This window comes from Mycteria americana, chromosome 4, assembly GCF_035582795.1.
Source record: "Mycteria americana isolate JAX WOST 10 ecotype Jacksonville Zoo and Gardens chromosome 4, USCA_MyAme_1.0, whole genome shotgun sequence".
Lineage (NCBI taxonomy): Eukaryota > Metazoa > Chordata > Aves > Ciconiiformes > Ciconiidae > Mycteria > Mycteria americana.
In genome coordinates this window covers 77,915,610-77,934,274 of record NC_134368.1, presented here as the reverse complement: position 1 = coordinate 77,934,274, position 18,665 = coordinate 77,915,610, and the positions used below count along the sequence as shown (strand labels likewise).

Below are 18,665 nucleotides of genomic sequence, written 5' to 3'. Positions count from 1 at the left end.
CTTGGTATTTACACCCATGAATCTTACATTTCTGTGTACTCTTCTGTTCTGGCTAAAGGAAAAAGGAAAAGGATTGGTAGACTGCATCCAGTGTTGTCAAAGCTAAAACTTGCACCTCTCCACGTTGGAGAACTTTAAGCCAAGTTAGAAGAGATTTTACCTTTTCCTACACAGGTGATGACAGAAACCTACATTAGACAGAAACCAGAATTATTACTTCATCATACCTTCATGAAGGTGGAAACTAACTGAGGAGTAGCTTCAGTTGCAATTAAATAAAAAGGTCTCAGTCCTACTTAGTCTTCGCTGAATATAGAAGATTCTCAGTCTGGGATTTGACGTCCTCAGTAAGACTGCTTTTAACTAAGCTACGATGTAGCCGGTGGGAGTGTAGGCTGCAGAGGTCTGATAGTCATGGAGTTCCAGAGATGACTGACAGTTTTAATAGCAAGGCATCCTGGAACTGGATTATCATTAGTTCATTAATTTCAAAGGACTTTCAAGAAGCCATGAGAACAAGATAAGTATTTTTCCTGAAATACCCATTCAGATATAAATGGACTACACACAGGAACAGTGGGTGAAATCTCAGTGTTGCAAGTGTCAATGGAAGGAGGTTCCCCTTTTGCCTGGCTTTCTAGAGCTAGAGCCTCAAATCCCCAAAGCTCTGATATTTCTCCCCTAATTACTAGCATAAGACTAGATCCAAGTAAGCCCACATGCAGAAGGATGTCTTCTGTCTCCAGGTTATCACAGTCATTAAGTCAGTATTAAAGTGAGATAGGTGTTACAGAGTCAGTATTATTGCAAACAGCACCCTTGAGTCATGGCCTCACAAGACTATTTTACCCATAACAAACAGCTCCTTATTTTCTGAAGTGAGGTACAAGCAAAGATGTTGATGGGGCATTAATCAAGACTTTATGGGAACCTTAAGTTCAAAACCCCAATGGAAGATGAGCATCCCCTGTGGGATGACCAATCCCTGGAGTAACTATATCAGAACAAACGAAAAAAACCCCAACCCCAAAACCACACCCAAATGCTATAACAATTCCGAAGGACTTTTACCAGGATCAGACAAGATTCATTCAAAAGGAGTGTTGAAATGCTCCCTGACAGCTCACAGTAGCTGTTACTAGCAGGATACCATACTGGTAACAACTTCCATCTACTGCTGAAAAGTCACAGGCAGGAGGAAGAATCTGGAGTCTTCACTTCCTACCTTTTGCATGTAGACCCTAAATAAAGAGGAAGGAACTTGCATTTAACTTTAACACACCACCCCCCCCCCCAAGAAACCCAAAAACCAAACAAAAAACTAGAGGCCTTTCCATGTAGTTCACACAAAATAGAGTCCAATATAATTAACTTCTGAACACTTCAACACAAGTACCTGAAGACAGTGCCTTCTTCATTAGGGTTAATTAAGCATTCATTTGTTAGACACTTCCATAGAATCTTTGCTGACTTGACTTGCTGTGAAAATATTTCCTTAAGTGAACTAATTTATTGCCAAGCACAAGGAAATCTGTTAGGTTCCTTATGCATTAATGTATTTTTACTTGTTTTTAATGTATGACTGCTTTTGCTAGCATTTTACATCCTACTAATATTATAGGCAGCTGCCAAGCAGCGAGAGGTTTCTGGTATGTGCAGTTTTATTGTTTGTTTTAATATACAGCTGAACTTCAACAAAACAGTTTCTTTTACAATATGCAGTTTATTTAAACTATATTAAGAGAATGCCCAGTTACTCACATCTGTAAAAAACTTAATCCATCAAAAATTCTCATCTATATTAATTAATTTCATGTTAAGCAAGAATTATTAAATATTTTTAGGAGGCAATGTACACTTAGCAAGTATTCTATAAACAGAGGTTGTACCACTCTGGCTTGGAACATGACAACTATAAAAGTTTGAAAAAATCATCTGTTTATCACTTCTGTAGATTTGATATCTGCATTCAAAAGTAAAACAAGTCACATCAATTACCACTTGTTCTATGAGTATTCTATTTTAAAATATCTCTTAAAAATAAATTCCTGTAACCAATGTCTAAAGTGAACAGGTGACCACCCATGTAACAAGATCAACTAAAATAAATAATTGACAATAAAAATTGTTGCTAGTACTGTATCATCATACAAAAACAATTATTGCATTTAGCTCTGCACAGAAAAAAAAATACCTTTTCTCATAGCAATATGAACTGCTATAGATGCTACATCTATACTATCATCCTCTTTTAGCTGGAAAGTGTAAACAGCTAATTTTGTGCTAGAGCTGCAAAAATATTATAATTTATTCATGGTTTTAAAAAATATTTAGAGTAAGTTTATCTCCAACTAATACTAATTTCTAGGAATCTTCAAATCTTAAGAATCTTCACCTTAAAATCAGTTGGCCAGCTTGTAATTTCACTTTTATTCTGAATTTGAAACATCAGTTACCTCTTCACAGATAGTATTTCTCCTTAAAAAAGGGAATCAAAGAAGTTTGGGAAGGTTAAAAGAGGTTAGAGAATGAAAATAGGAGGTTAAGTAGCAATGAGTCCCCCTTTTTCCTTCAAATCTCAGGAACTTGCATGCTGTCAGGCCCACTGAAGTGGCATACCAAAAAATTTACTATTATCTAGACCTACAAATACTAACTGGAAGTAACTCAGTCCTTTCGTACTCTTCTTTTGCGCACTGATTTTAGTGGACCATGTCTAGAACCTGTGCTTTCATCAGCTTCTTTCATCTGAAAAAAAAACCAAAACAAAACCAAATTCAGCATTAACATTTTAAACCAATTTTAATTTAGTTATTCAAACTGGCATGTTACTTTATTACTCCTCCTGACCCTCCCAATCATATTATCACTAAATGCAACATTTAAGTGATAAGACATTTTTTTCCCACAATCTTAATCTAACAATAAATAAAGTGGGTAGAAGACTTTTCCTTTCTATATTCAGAAAGAAGAGAATAGTACATCTAAACTGATGTCAGAAATTTGGTTTTGCCCATTTACTCACTGGTTTAAAAGCGGTGACTTTTTAATTAATTTAGCAACTTCCTTAAAGTGCATCTTATGCTAATTTTTAATTTCCACTTCTTAAGCAAGAAGCATTTAAAAAATTCTAACTGCCATCTTTGAGAGCTAAATAGAACAAACTGTTCTTACATCAGATGTAGTCTCCTCAGTTTAAAAGCAATTAGCTTAGAGGCGCATGAAAAACCTTTCCAACGTGAACTCCATTCTCAGACAATGCATTGCTTCCTCACTTTCCTGCATCACCTAATGGCAAGCACCTCATTCAGAAGGAACGGCTCACAGAATGTGGCACAACCTGCGTGAAGGCATGCTGTGCATGACATCTCCCAAGTAGGTCACTAGCTAACTCATGACAGAAACTTGTACACCCTGAAAATATCCAGAGAAGAGCAAGCCATAACTTCATTGTGATACTGTGTAATGGCATACACACATTCAGATCTTACTACTTTCACAGAGAGTCACATGCATCTTAATGGGGTTCATCAGGTACTGTATTCTTAGGTAAATGTACAAGGGGGGGGGGGGGGAACCCAACACCTTTTACAGGAACAAGAGGAAGTACTGAATAAGGGGTAATTAATGAAGAATTTCAGTGCTGAAACAGTGCAATCTCATGCAAGGTACAGTTTCCTAGAATTTTATATGAAAAGAAGTTAACATTACATTAAACAACTCCCCTAATCTGGGAAGGGATTAATTTAAGGAGTGACAAGCACAAAATGACCAACAGAAATACTGTGGGTGGATCTAAAGTGTTTCAGACATACCAGTTTCTAAATGAAAGGATAATGAGTAGTTGATGAGCAAGAAAAGCACACACAAATTCCATGCTACAATGCTATTTTCTGAAAAACATTTTCTAGATTATCTGGTGACTGGATTAATCTGCACAAGAAAAATGAAACTGCAGGTGCTGAATTCAAAACCAGCATAGTCATTTTGCTTAAAACTATTTTGGAATTAAAAAAAAAAAAAAAAAAAGAAGATAACTGAAAGCTTAAGGTTTTTCTAAGTCTCACTGAAAGGCTATTCAGTTAGAAGCATATGTTCCATCAATTAAGTAGCATGATAAAGAGATTGACATCTACTGCAGCATCCAAATTTTCAAGACTTGCAATTCATTTAATAACCTGTTAAAAACTATACTCCTGTAAAAACATTTCATGTTTAGAGACCTGCATGATCACTTCTATTCTATATCTGTATTTTACAATAAATACCACCTCCTAGCTAAAATTACACAGGAAGAGACATGTTTCACAAACCTATACAGAGCATTTGAGATGTCAAATAAAAACACATCCCCACCTCACGATTTGTTTTATGGCTCAACAGAAGAACAACTCTTGTTGTAGGTAACTGGGCTTAGTTAGAAGTGCCATGTTGGACAAGGGCAAGGAGAAAATAGGGGGAAAACCCCCAAACTTACCTCATCTTCTGAACCAGATTTATTTGACTTATCACCTTCTTCTTGACTTCCATCTGCAACCTCATTTTCTTCTTCTTCACCATCAGTATCTTCACCACCTTCACCCTCATCTTCTGCAGAAGAAATTAATTTTACTTTGTAAACAGAGCTATATTAAAAATGCACTATATCCAGACACACTAGTAAGGAAAAGAAGCCAATTTCCATCTTAGAATGAACTGCTTGTTTACAATAACTCATAAAAACGTCTGTGATACAGAGAGTAGAATTCTCATGAATTAGTAGAAATTGATAGCCGTTGGATTTAATAACTAATTTTAACAGCTTCAGCCTAGCCTCTTTTCACAACAGCACATACCCTCTTCAGACTTGTAAGTGACCAACTAAAATGACGACCTTAAGTTGGTTTCCTTTAGGGAAGTCCTTAAATCCAAGTATTGTATTAGACAGATTTGAGACCTGAGTCCAAAATAGGACAACTCAGGCATCCCAAATCTCACTAAATTCTGACTTACATAGCAAAGTACAATATTGCAGTTATCAGTCATCCACCATGGGATGACACCTAAGGGAACTCCCCTTTTCAGCAGGGAATTCTTTTCGCATACTGTTTTGATTGAGGGATAAGCAGCTCTGTGCCTACCCCTTTCTTATGCATTATTGCAACGCAGAAACTAGTCAGAAAAGCACTGTACTCCCCTCAGCTCACTTGAAGTATGTCCAGCTTGCACTACTAGGATAAAACTATTCACAAAAAGCAGTAGGCTGTCAGTTAGACCTTTGAACTGGTGTCAGTTACATCTTCCAACTGACAGGGACTGGAGAGCAAAAGGAAAGAAAAAGTAAAAAAGGTTTTTTTACTCTCCAGAATTCCCTGGACAAACTATAGGCTAAGCAACACAGAGGTGGTTTCTACTTCCTTACTGACGCCATGTCACCGCACTAAAGAGCAGTGCATGCACCAAATATTGCGAATTCTAGGCTGCTCTCTGATCAGCACGTAGGTTGCCCTTCTAGCGTAACCATCTCTCTGTATTCTGCATATTTTGTGAAGGAGGCCAGGCACCCAACTGTTTTGATTTCCACTTCGGGCTTCAGTACTTAAAAGCTGGCACTCCCATGCCTGCATTTTAGGTATCCATGCTCATTATAAGAACTAAACCTCAGCAACCACAGCATGATTCAAATAAAAGACTTACTGGGATTTGGCAAGTCTCTTCCTTTACTTCAAACTGAGGTCTTAAAGTGAGAATTTCTAGAAATTGAGTACCCTTTGCAATACCTTCTATCAAGAGTAAACAAAAAACCTATCTAAATCTGATCGGAAGGATATAAGATGGCATTTTACAACTTAACAGTCTGTCAGTGGCTCAGTTAAAAACAGCAATGAAGCAGCGCTCAATTCTATCCTTGTCAGGTCATGCCTACGTCTTATAAGCACTACTTCAGTGTTAAAAAAACAACAAACCCAAAAAGCCAAGACCTACCCCCACCCACAATTCTTACTGTTTCAGCTCAGTAAAACTGAAACAAAAGTAACCACACAAATTCAGATGGTAGTCACATATAAGATGCGACTCTCCCGATTCTTGGTGACGATAATCTGGAAAACGCTGATTTATTAAACTATGAGACTTCTGTAGGAGTACAAAAAAACCTTTGCCTACAGTATAGCTATAAGTTGAGCCAAACAGTTCATAACAATTATTGAAGCTCTAAGAAATAAAGTTTTCCCATCTGTAAATATACCTGATGCATGTCTACAATATGTCTCTACTATTGTTACCAAAAGGAGAAGTGACCAAAAAAAATGGAGATCATATTTTAAGATGGATGTAGACAAAGATTTCTGTTCTAAAAATAAGCCCTTAACAGAAGAGCTTGGCAAAAATTCACAAAGCCTTTGCTCATATTCTAATGAAGAAATTAGAAGTTTTAAATGATGCAAATCCAGCACCTCCCATAAGTACCAATTTCAACAGAGGGAAAAAAACCACAAAAGAAACCAAAAAACTTCAGACATCAGAAGTAGTAAAAGCCAGAACTGGACAACTACACTATTTAAAATTATTAATTTTCATTTAGTCTAATATTAAATTAAACAGTATTTCATATAAATAAGTGTGTAACTTCACAAATAACATTCAGATTGTGCCCCTGAAATTCCATTTCTTGGCAACATTCTTTTACTTCCTGGAGTATTTTTCTAGAAGGCAAGGAAAGCAAGAAGACAAAGCAGATGAGCGGACAAATCAAGAACACATCATCCTTTACCAATGCCACAAAAATTAACATAGAACAAAATAAAAGAGTACATCCTATTGACGATGCCCTTTAAGAAGCACTCTGCCAGAAACTCATTCTCACTGGAGCCAAAGAAATCTACAAGTGTTTCTGAAATTTGCTATTGTGCCACGCTTTTTCTTTTTTTAATGGTCCCATGATGAAATGTGGATCTCAAATCATTCAGTATTCCACAGCTCAAACCCCATTACCTTCAACTGCAGAAAACAAAGAAGCAGGTAACGACTATAAAGGAATTGTAAAAATTATTAGGATCCAAAGAGACTAGTAGAAAATATTTACAACTACAGATACCATACTGAGAAATCTCAGAAAAAAAACTCACATCTGTATCTGATGAAAGCTGGCATCCACCAGCTTGAAGTTCTACCATCAACAAGGAAGCAGAGGGGAAAAAAAAAAAGCAAACCAGAAAGGAGAGACCATTTTCAAGTACTGGCCCAAATTATTTCCCTTTCCCAGTACCTGAAGGAAGAGCCTCCCTTCCCATCTTCTTTGTATCCTTTATAAGCTCTCTTTTTGTCTCCTCCATTTCTCTTCTCTCTGTAGCAAAAAGAATCAGCAGGAGGCGGCAGAAGACAAATTCACTAATGCTTTCAGATATGAAGAGGCAAAAGAATGACAGAAAAAAGGGAAGATTTCAACCTGCAAATGTAAAAGGTTGCTAAGGGAAGCTAAGCAATTCTTCATAAAGAAAGAGAAACCGGGAAGTCATATGATAGCAAAGTGTATTCCTTCCCTCTGAAGCCTAGAATTTACTTGAAAACCTTGGAACAGTCATACAAAAGCTAGCTATATTAGTTTTACTCTGTGTTCATTTTAGTAACTGAAAGTAAAGGTCTAAAATGGACCTACTCTTGAAACATCACGAACAGCTGCTCCAAGTGGAATTCTTTAAAAAAGTTGTGGGAGCTAAACAGTGTTCCTCTGCGATTGCCTGGACCTTATTTCTAACATTCAAACACACACTTTAACATTATTATTTATTAAGTGATGTCTTGTAATTAACTAAATTAACTGACTTAACAGAAGAATATTGGAATTCAGGTATATCAGTCTTGCAGCAGTAGCATGTGAGGTACAAAACATATCTATGATCTGCATCAAGACTGGGTAAAAGAAAACAGATTCTGTAATTCAGAAGCAAAGAGCAGGTAAAGTAAAGTAAGATCAAAAGGAAAATGTAGGAAGACACAATGCTGAAATGCTGTACCTACACAATTTATGCTAATGTAAAAATATATGTAGCATAACTAAAATAATTAAATGCCTAGGTAAGGCTCTCGAATGGTAAAGCAGATGGACTAAGTTTGGTGTGGCAAGCATTGTACCAACAACATACACAATTCTGTAAGTACTGGCATGGGAACATCTGATGCTGAGTAAACTTTTAAGTCATACAGGCAGAAGCCACCAACACTCACGGAACATAGCGCAGACACAGACAAAAGCCACAAAGTTTCAGTCAGTAATACAAAGTGATGTCAGTACTAAGAAAAAAAAAAAACAACAAAAAAAAACCCCCCAAAAAAACCACACCACGAAATGTCTGCTAGGTTTCTAACTTTCCATGCCAGTCACTTGTCACTTTCTTTGTTCCTACCAAAGAAGAGTGAAGTAAGAGGCAGAATCTTGCAGAGGTCTGAGGCTAAGGATTTTCTCATGGAAGTCAAGATAATGCACTGTAAGTTAGGTGATTTGCTTTTTATTCATTACTATAGAGTCAGGGAAATGCTAACAGAACATCAGAGCCATAGTTGAATAGTACCAGTAATCTCTGATACCATAACACAAGATGATTTTATCATTGGATGCCAAAGTATAACTCAACCTACTGAACCATTGCTTTCTCCCTTGGGGCAGCAAGACAGACGTCTGCAGGCATGCAATGCATTGCTAGAAAGCGACACAAAGGAAGCAGCAGACTTCAGTATTTCAAGTCTACTGCATTTTCAGGCTTTAACAAGAGCCACTAAAATCAGTGACCAACAGAATAGTTCAAGTTACAACCCTCTCACAGAGGAGTAAGCCCAAAGGCTTATGTTAAAGACTTAAAGCTATTCCAGACACATTTTAAAGACAACAATGTGACTTTAACCACTTCAGGTACATATATCAGAACCATCCAAATGTGTTCAATATATGAAATATTTAGAAGGGAGAAAATATGCATCACTGTCTACAAACATAAAAGACTGTTGGAAGCTATTAGCCACAGAATGCCACTTGCTGGAGGTTATCAAAGAGAAAAAGAAGACTCAGAGCAAGGCAGGTTTTGCATATTCTAAGGTAACTGGTTGTAATTATTGGCAATGCAATCCATGAACTAGTCCCATTCATGTCTTTATATTTAATCAAACTGCAAGCTGACTTGCTCATCTTACCATCTTCAGCAGTATCTTCATTTTCTTTTTCTTCTTCTAATTCTATTTCATCATCTTCTAATTGGTCTCTCTCTTGTTTTAGTTCTCCCTTTGTAATTGGCTTAGATATATCAAGTTTTTTGAAGTCAGTATCTTCATCCGTTTTCTACAACAAATTAAAAATGAATTTACATTTAAACTCAAATTAAAAATTAAACACAGCAGGCACTGTAAGCTAAGTAATATCAATGGCACATTAAAAGTGTGTATTGTTGCACAGATGCTAAGAGTTTTCAAATAAAGTATTACGAATAAAACCAAATAAAAATATAGTAAATTTCTCTAACCTTTGCTGGCCAGCAGAACAACACACCTAGACCAACAGGGAGAGCTAAAGTCAAGATGTAAAGAACCCAGAGCCATGGGTGGTCTTCTGCAGCAGTCACCAGTTGACTAAACATACCGGGCTATATTAAAAGCAATTAAAAAAAAAAAAAGATTTTGCATTTACATCCCTCTCAACACTTCAGTAAGTTTATAGAGTGTACTGTATATATTTTAAGCTTTACATTGCCCAAAGAAAACCCTTCTTTACCTTTGCTTTTTAATGACTAAAACAATATTGGATTTCAATGCTAGTAAAGTAACAGCTTGACAGATGGCAAATAAATAGCAGGTGCTAAGTAAGAAGAAACAAACCTGGTACTCCAAACATACTAGACTGGCCACTACTTAGTTTTGTAAAGCAACATGTGGAGTCTTGGCAAGCTCACACTTTACACCCTTCCCAGCTACTCTATTTTTTCCTCACACTGTGCTAACTCAGCTGAAAGCTCCCAAAGCATCAAGAACCTCAGAGCAGCAGTCAGCCTCCTGAAAAGCAATGTCATGCTGCATCTGTACTACGACATTCTCTCCTTCGACAGCCAATTATTCAGGGAGTAAATTGCCTTCTCAGCCCAGTTCTGACTTACACAGTAGAGGTAAGTAGGCAAGTAAGACCTCTGGAAAAGGGTACATCAGCAACAAATGTAGGAAGTTTGAGAGGCACAGTGGAGTGAGGGGACTCAAGGGAATATTTTTTGCTATTGTGCGTACAGGTTTAGACGCAGGTCCAGACATAAAACCAAACGCTTCAGAAAAGGGCGAGGCTGTGGGAGGAGGTGGCTTTCCTAATTGCTACTTGCTCATCCTGTGACAAACAGCAGCTATCAGGAATTGGCCACATTTGCCACCAACCCATTGTTTCTTTCCCACAACTGCAGGCCTGCTGTTGCCATTCAAAGAAAGAAACTGTAGTCAGTAAAGGCTACCACTAGAGGGGCTCACTATCCCGTATGTCAGGACAAATCCATCCTACAGCATAGGAAAGAGATCTAGAAAAAACTGTGGAGGCTGGCCAAGTGCAGTATACAAACAAAATGTGGATGCACACATAGAAACAGAAGAACAGATGCACCTCCATCAACATACATGCACTATTTTCAGAACTGCATAATATACATCTAAGCAGCCAAAGGCCTAAAATTATTAAACAGAAAACACACATGATGATTTATCCATTCCTCGTGGGAGGGAAACTTCTAAAGAATGTATACAATGGAGTTAGCCACAAGTGAAAAGAAAGGGAAAAAAAAAAAAAGAGGTCTTTGAGTGTAAGTAACTCAGCTTCCATTTGCTGACAGGTACTGAATTTCTAGTGTCACTGTGAACAGCAGAAGACTCATTAACTATAATGAAGCCAATTTCTCGCTAGGTGTTTAAGTAAAATGTTGTACCCTTTTAATTTCAAGAGGATATTGAGCTGGGAAAGGTAAAAAGCCAAACTAGAAGAAAAAAAACTATCATTGTTACTTGGCAAGATTATTAATTGCAGACAAATTAATATTCTGTCAGCATTAATTGACAGAAAATTCTTCCAACAGCACATCTTCCTCACTACTTTTGGCTATCAAGAACATAGTAAAGCTTATACCTCATTAGCACTTGCTACTAATTTCTTCAAGCCCCAGCCATCTGCTGCCCAACGATCTGCTACTTCTTTTTCTGAACATATAATGAAATTATCAAAGTAGATATCAGACGTCATAGACCAGAGTTCTAAACCAATAGCACTGACAGTGGTCATCTTGAATGGGTGAAGATCTTCAAAATAGTCTGGGTTCGGTATTTTCCGAGGGCTCCAGATTCCCTTTTAAGGAAAAAAAAAATGTAATCACATTACCTATACATCACTAAAAACAAACTGTGAAACAAATTTTAAAATAATTAGAACTTCCTGACTATTTTAAATGCGTTATTTAAAAAGACAAGCAGTAGAGTTTAACCTACATAAAAACTGAATTGGAAATAGTCTATAGGATTTTGGCAGATGGGTCTCAATTTTCTGGCTTAGGGTAGACCTCTTAAAATTAATTTTTTTTGTCCATACAGAGTTACAGTAATAAATGACTGTACAAAGTATCTCCGTTCTTCCTGCTAATGGTGATTCTAAGCACAGTCTTTGTAAACTTCCTAGAGTAAGTCTAGAAAACAAATTTCCTAACACTGCAGGAAAAGAAGACATTGGTATTACTTCTTCCTCTAGTCTCTCCTTATGTAATACATAGTTTTGGCTTTTGTTCATCAATATAGCATATACATTTTTGTAAGGGCACTGGTCAATATTTTGTGGCCAGTGATGGAATCTTCTGAGGTAAGCATCTATTGTCTGGTATAAATATATATATATAAAATATAAATATATTTTTATAGATATATATATACACACACATATATAAACTGACAGCTACTGTAACCAGAAATGTTAGGGAAAATTTTAGGGAAGGAAAATTCAGCCTTATGATACCTGTGCAAGTTAGAGCCAAATTTTGTTTACAAACGTGCTTAGGATCTTAAGCTCAAAGAAATCAGTCTCAAGTACTCCCCAGCCATAATTAATACACAGCAACTCTCTTTATTATCCAACTGATTACCTCTTATATATAGAGGGGAGGAGGGGAATTTAATTATCCAGAATTGATACTCCCACTAAAATTGAACTAGTAAGTCAATCTGCTTACTGAAAGGTTTCATTTTTTTAATTAAAAAATTGTTCATTTAAGAGACCCACACTTAAAACCCCAACAAAAAAGAGAAATATTTCATTAAATGATAACAAAATCCAGAATACAATTCTATAGAACATATTAAATAAGTGGTACTAGTGCAAATTGTTGCAAAAGCAACAGAGGAATTGTTTTAATACAGGGAGCATTTCTATTTTCCAGTATACTTAAAGAAAAAAAAAAGGCAAATTAAATATGAAAAAGCTCAAAATGTTTAGTGAGGGTATTCAGACTCATTCTAAAATAGAAATATACTGTAAAAAAGCCTAGACAAATATACCACTTTGACTTGCCTGCGCTGTTGAACTCTGTATCTTTTAACGACTACCTACAATATTGCTATTACCTGATAGTTAGGATTATCTATCATAGGTGCTTTCCATTTTCCTTTATAGTTTGGGTTATTCTTCATGGGACGCACCCAGTGTCCACAACCAGGTGCAGCCTCACACTTTGGGTTAGGGATCTGAGGGGCTTCCCACTCCCCATCCATTTCTTCATCCCTACAGAAAAAAAAAAAATTACAAACAACTGATTTGAGATCAGGCTGGCAGTCTGAAGTTAGGGTCCAACACACAGTCAGTCTGAAGTTAGGGTCCATACACATTTTGCTATAACAACCTCAGAATTTTGACCAGCTCACAGAACTTTACCCAACAGTATAAACTTTTAAGTTTATAAACTATAAACTCCTTTTTTTAAGGAGTGCTATGGCCTTTTTTTTTTTTTAAAGGTCACACGTTCATAACTACCACAGCATGACTGAATGAAATTATATGCCTGCATCTGCAGACAGCTTGAAACATTTCTCCATAAGATGCTTAGAGATCCCTTTGAGACTATTACATGATGATTTCAAGTTCTCAACTTAAACTGTTTCATGGTTTAACATTGTAGCAAATTCTTTCAAAGTGGAGCTTCATATTCTGTTTTTGTTTATATATCCTCAGAAAACAAAAGGCAATTGACAGGTTCATGTGTTTCTAAAAGGAGCCCCCCAAAACAACGAGTATTTGGCCATACCTTACACACTCCTACTTACTACCTCAAAAGACAATGAGATTTGGATTGACTTCTGATCTACAACTCATAATTTGCCACAGAGAACAGGCAGGCTTATCTACAAGACATGTTAACAACCTGCACTTATTGATCAAGTCCTTACCAGTCCTTTGGTTTTTTTGCATTAGGGTCTGGAACATACTGTGGTTCATCATCAAGCCACCCCTCAGGCTTAACAGCATCAGGATCTTCTATTTTGGAAGGCTCGTCTTCATCCCTTCAATTACAGACTTACGTTAGAAAATACAGTAGCCTGACATTGAACCAATGTTCTGTTCAGAGGACTGTACCTGGCATGAAAGGGATGATTTTCAAAGGTACAACAGAATTAGACACACTGATCATGAGAATTAGACATCCAATTATCTGTTTATAAATATTTGGATTATGTTTACATTGTTTCAAAGTACTACTTAGCCCAGAAATTACTGCCATCAACTGGCAGGTGTCAGTCAGGTCTTCCCATTAAGTTTTTCCCTCCTCTTCCTGAGTTGCCGTATGCACAGTAGTTCACACACAAGGAATTAGAAATCATTGAATGTAAATTAAGACTATATAGTGAAAAAAAAAAAAACCACCCTCTTCCTAATCTTTCAGGTGTAGTAATCTAGTTACTAATTGCAACCATGGAGGGTAGAAATCAGCAAAAAGCACAATTATTTCTTTCCTTAGAAGATGACCAGATTCTTGTACCCACCTCAATTATGTTTTCAAACATCAGTGCTTTTAGTAGTGAAACATACTGCAATTATCATTAGCAAAAAAACAAAACAAAACCAGTGAAATCTTGTAATTGGTAACCATGTAAACGGTACTGTACAGATAAAAACATTCTCCTTACCAGTCATCTGGTTTGACAGCATTTGGATCAGGTATTTTTGGTCTCTCATCCCAATCATCAGGCTTCTTATCACTAGGATCCTCTATTTCTTTGGGAGGGTTTACTGGAGGAACCATATCGTCAAGAAGACTTCCTTTACTGACAACCGATTGGTCGATTAACATTTCAAATGTATCATCTGGTTTTAGCACTAAATTGAAGAAATTTGTATTAAAGAAATAAGGGAAGCATTCATTTTACAATTTTCTTTAACCAAAACCTATATAGTAAGCAGACTTAGACAAATAACAGCAAACAGGAGACAGACTCCCCACCCAGGTACTGGATCTGGACACAAAACATTGAAGTTGCTACTGTGGGGATGTATGACCAGTATCAGGCCCCCAAAAATGAAAACCCTAGCAAATTCAATTGCTGAAACACATCCAAGCACATTCTAAGAGATTTTTCAAAAACCTACCACTTGGCCAAAATTCTGCTTTATTTATTTAAAACTACAGACAATGAAAGACAAACCCATGCCCCAAAAGGCATCTCTGCTACCAAATCACAATTTCACACCTAAAAGCATGGAAACACAAGAATTGGGTCTGTAACAGAGCTGAAGGATCATCAAAGCAGTATTTTCTCTGATTCAAATCTAATAGCCATTTCTCTCAAATGCCAGACTATGAATACGGAAAATTCTCTTCAAATGTTTAAGTATTTTAGCAAGCGTGAGTAACTGAGAAGGCAGGGTCACAGAACTGAGCAGTGTCAGACTCCGTAACAGACGTTGTATCCAGATCCATTTCTAATAACCAGTGAACACATTTATAAGTGCTTAACAAGTATATTCAAATGTCCATTCAACACAACAAAGATTATTAATTCAAAGTAAATACTATTTCACTTCTATGACAGTTTTATAAAAATGGGTGGTGAAAACCAGAGTAACAGTCTTACAATGACAGTTTGATAATATCTAATAAAGCTCGAGTTTTCAACAGTATTAAAATATCCATAAATGCAAAAATTAAACCCCCGTATCTGAAGTGATATAATACAAAGAACTGATTTTTAAACTTATCAGTCACATAATGCATTAGAATCACACAGCTCTAGGGATTCTATTTGAACAATTATAACAGAATAAATGCAATCTGAGTTTAAGTATCTTTAATCATAATATCTAATCAACAGCCCAAATACAGGAACACACACATTCCTTTCCCACAAGAACAGTGTTTTGCTTCACCTATTCCTATTATCTAAAAGTGAAAGTTTGCTATGGCACACTACGGTAATTTATTTTAAAGAACACTAAGTTTGCCCATGGCATAGCAGTCAAACATGCCTTCCATTATTCAGTGGAAGTTCAAAAGTGCAGTCAATTTTGCTGGATTTGCAGTATGCCACAGATTAGCCCATTCTTCTCTGATTATTTATTCTTCCTCAGAAATTAGAAAAGGGGGGAAAAAAAAGAACTAAGAAATTAAACTTTCTTCTCTGCTATACTGTTCATTGGTACAGAAAGAGATGTCACATGAATTAAAACCAGCCCATATTCATTCATCTTCAGAGGATGCTGTTAACATATCTGTTCATGCACACTGCTGCAGATGCAGATGTCTGTGGAACTCTTAACATGTGGAGGAGAGTTGTGTGCAGCATGCTGCAGATTTAACTGAATTCCTGGGAATTCTGATGCCTTCCTAGAATATTGGACAGTTGTGGGGTTTTTTAATACCTTTCTTAACAAAAATATTTTTATCATAATAAGTACTGAAAGTATTAATCCATTCTTCACGCTAAAGGCTGGCCAGGGCAGATATGTTTTTTCCTGTAATTGAATATTAACCAGCAACATTTCAAAGCCACTTTTATGTCCTGCAGTCATTAAATCATTTAAGCCCAAATTGTTAAGCAACCATCCCTCAGAATTAACAAACTATTACAAATAAAGCAGACTCAAATACAAAGCTTCAGTGGACAGAAACACATTTTTAACCTCTCCTTTCCAATTTAAATTTATGAGAATTAAACAATACCAAGAGTATATAGATGCGTCTTCTTGTCCAAATAGAATTTTTTTAGGTCTACATCAGGACGTTTTGCATGTTTTTCATCATATTCTCCAGTTTTAGGATTCTTGTGTCTGAAGATAAAGTGTAGTTTGTAATCTTCTCCACATTTATCTGGTCCAAACATAATAGTATAAGGTGTTTTGTCAAAAAAGTATTCCTGTAGAAGCAAGAAAGCTGAGCATGTGTTATACTGTACATTTTATGAAGTCACTTTGGGTACTTCTTTTCCTTGATGCTGTGGCATACAGCATAGTTACCTTTTTCTAAAAGGTAACTGAAAACTGGTAGGGTAAATCATGAAAGGAACTGAACAGTCCTCTTGAGTTGCTGGGTGCTCTCTGTTCTCAGGGAACAGACTAACCATAGAGATCACTTAAGCCTCTTAAAGGGAAGATGAATATATTTATGTAGACCTTACCCTGACGTTAAGTGGAAATGCCTGTCACAAATCAAAACACCCAAGTACTTACAACCTTCTACAAACATTAACACTAAAAGATGGAAGGGAACTAGTTACTGTTCTTCATACCAATTTTATTTTTCAATAAAGATAAAAAATGGGATATTATTATCTAGTATTTCATCAGTCTTCTTGCTCCACATTAAAAAACAACAAACCACCCTGAAAATATCAGATATAGTTATTCTCCTTCAGAGTACGTTGCAGTAAGCTGTTTAGATATGTCAGTATTTTTCAACTATTTATATGATTTTTGTATTTGGAATATGCAGTAACATGCTGCCTTGTATTCTTAAGCAATTGCTTGAAGGAAGATGACCACTTGATTCCTCTAAGTTTTCTTCTTGAAAGATATATTCTGACATAAATGTATTGTTTGAAATGAGTCTGTATTTTTAAATTTTTTTCACAGAATCACAGAATCATATAGGTTGGAAAAGACCTTTAAGATCATCGAGTCCAACCATAAACCTAACACTGCCAAAACCACCACTACACCATGTCTCTAAGCACCTCATTCAAACGTCCTTTAAATACCTCCAGGGATGGCGACTCAACCACTTCCCTGGGCAGCCTGTTCCAATGCTTGATAACCCTCTCGGTGAAGAAAAATTTCCTAATATCCAGTCTAAACCTCCCCTGGCGCAACTTGAGGCCATAATACAAATACAAAGTAAAACATTTTTTAATACAAAGTAAAACATTTTCACTTTATGCACTACAGAAGTGCATGTATTTTAAGTTTGGTCCCTTTTACAACATTCAACAGTCTTAGGAAAATGTTAAGGAATTGGAATAAGGTTAAGGAATAAGGAAACTACTAAGAATTAACAATAATTAACTGACTATTCTAACAGCGATAAGCATATATACAGCATTGAGACACATCCAATTTTGAAGTTAAAAAAAACAAGACAGAGAGAACATTGACTCTTTTAAGTTACCTCGCCAGTGAAACTCCAAAACCAGTACAGGATGAACTGAGAGTCAGGCCATAAACAGGCAAATTTTGCATTTGCTGTCTTCTGGCATTTACCTTCCAGTAAGATGACAGATACTGGAGAATTACAGTTTCATGTGTAATTGAGCTGAATATCTCGGTCTCACACCTTCTTTTAAAATGTAAAACTTTTCAGTTTTACTATCATTTACACATCTTTCTATTATGAAAGATGTCATGCCTCTACTTGCTTTCCTGCAGTCTGTATTTTTAATACTTATCTATTAGTACTCAAGTTACTTGAGCATAAACCACACACTGGCATATAAATTTTAGGAAAAAGAAAGAGCACTAGGAAGTTGCACTAAAACTTGTATTAATACATCTTAGAAATGCTTACAAGCAACTTCTTATGCATGTCACCACCTCCTAGACTCTTGCAGAGGTACATATTATCCCTTGTAACAGTGCGACTCTTCATGAGTTAAGTAGCTCTTCCTGACTGCTGGTTTTGCGGGTCAGGCCAAGCAATGTCTTGAGCCTGTCCTGAGCAATCTCCTCTTCATTTTGCACATACACAGGGCATCACACTTCACTGCTGTTCTCCTCAGTACTTGGAAGTCAAGGTTATGACCTCATGGGTCAAGGCAGCAGAGCAGGCACAGACATCTCAGGGATAAAAGCACAGATGAAAAACCTTACCCAGAGAGGAAATGATGAATTCTGCCCACGCTCCTGTTCCAAGTTTTTTCCTGACTATTTGCTACTGTTTTTTCCATGAGCTTGTCTTTCTAGCTTACCAAATCTTAGTGAGCAAATGGTATAGCCTGATGCATCTCAAATCCAACAACTTCTATAGCCTATACAGGTTGTAACTGTGATTGCCTCGCAAACTTCTGTCACTATGCTACTGAGTGTTGGCTCAACAACACCAATTAGCAACAAACCTGTAGCAGTTAGGGTAGCCAGCTTTTAAGTGGCCACAGCAACCTGCTTCAGGATTGGAACTACCCTTATCACTTCATGTTTGTACAATACAAGTTCC

The 18,665-nt window shown here is 36.6% G+C and overlaps 1 protein-coding gene across 1 annotated transcript in view; it reads right to left on the bottom strand.

Moving 5' to 3' along the window:
- Positions 1-1,758: 1,758 nt before the first annotated feature.
- The window catches only part of CLGN (calmegin), a 28,909-nt gene continuing 12,002 nt past the window's right edge, over positions 1,759-18,665 (bottom strand). The window contains exons 7-16 of the mRNA XM_075499309.1: positions 16,185-16,377; positions 14,155-14,344; positions 13,417-13,530; positions 12,598-12,754; positions 11,120-11,335; positions 9,492-9,611; positions 9,166-9,310; positions 7,247-7,324; positions 4,478-4,590; positions 1,759-2,748 (exon numbers count right to left, since the gene is read on the bottom strand). Of these exons, the coding sequence (XP_075355424.1) occupies positions 2,668-2,748; positions 4,478-4,590; positions 7,247-7,324; positions 9,166-9,310; positions 9,492-9,611; positions 11,120-11,335; positions 12,598-12,754; positions 13,417-13,530; positions 14,155-14,344; positions 16,185-16,377 (1,407 nt within the window). The 3' untranslated portion in view covers positions 1,759-2,667. The remainder of the gene's footprint in view (positions 2,749-4,477; positions 4,591-7,246; positions 7,325-9,165; positions 9,311-9,491; positions 9,612-11,119; positions 11,336-12,597; positions 12,755-13,416; positions 13,531-14,154; positions 14,345-16,184; positions 16,378-18,665) is intronic.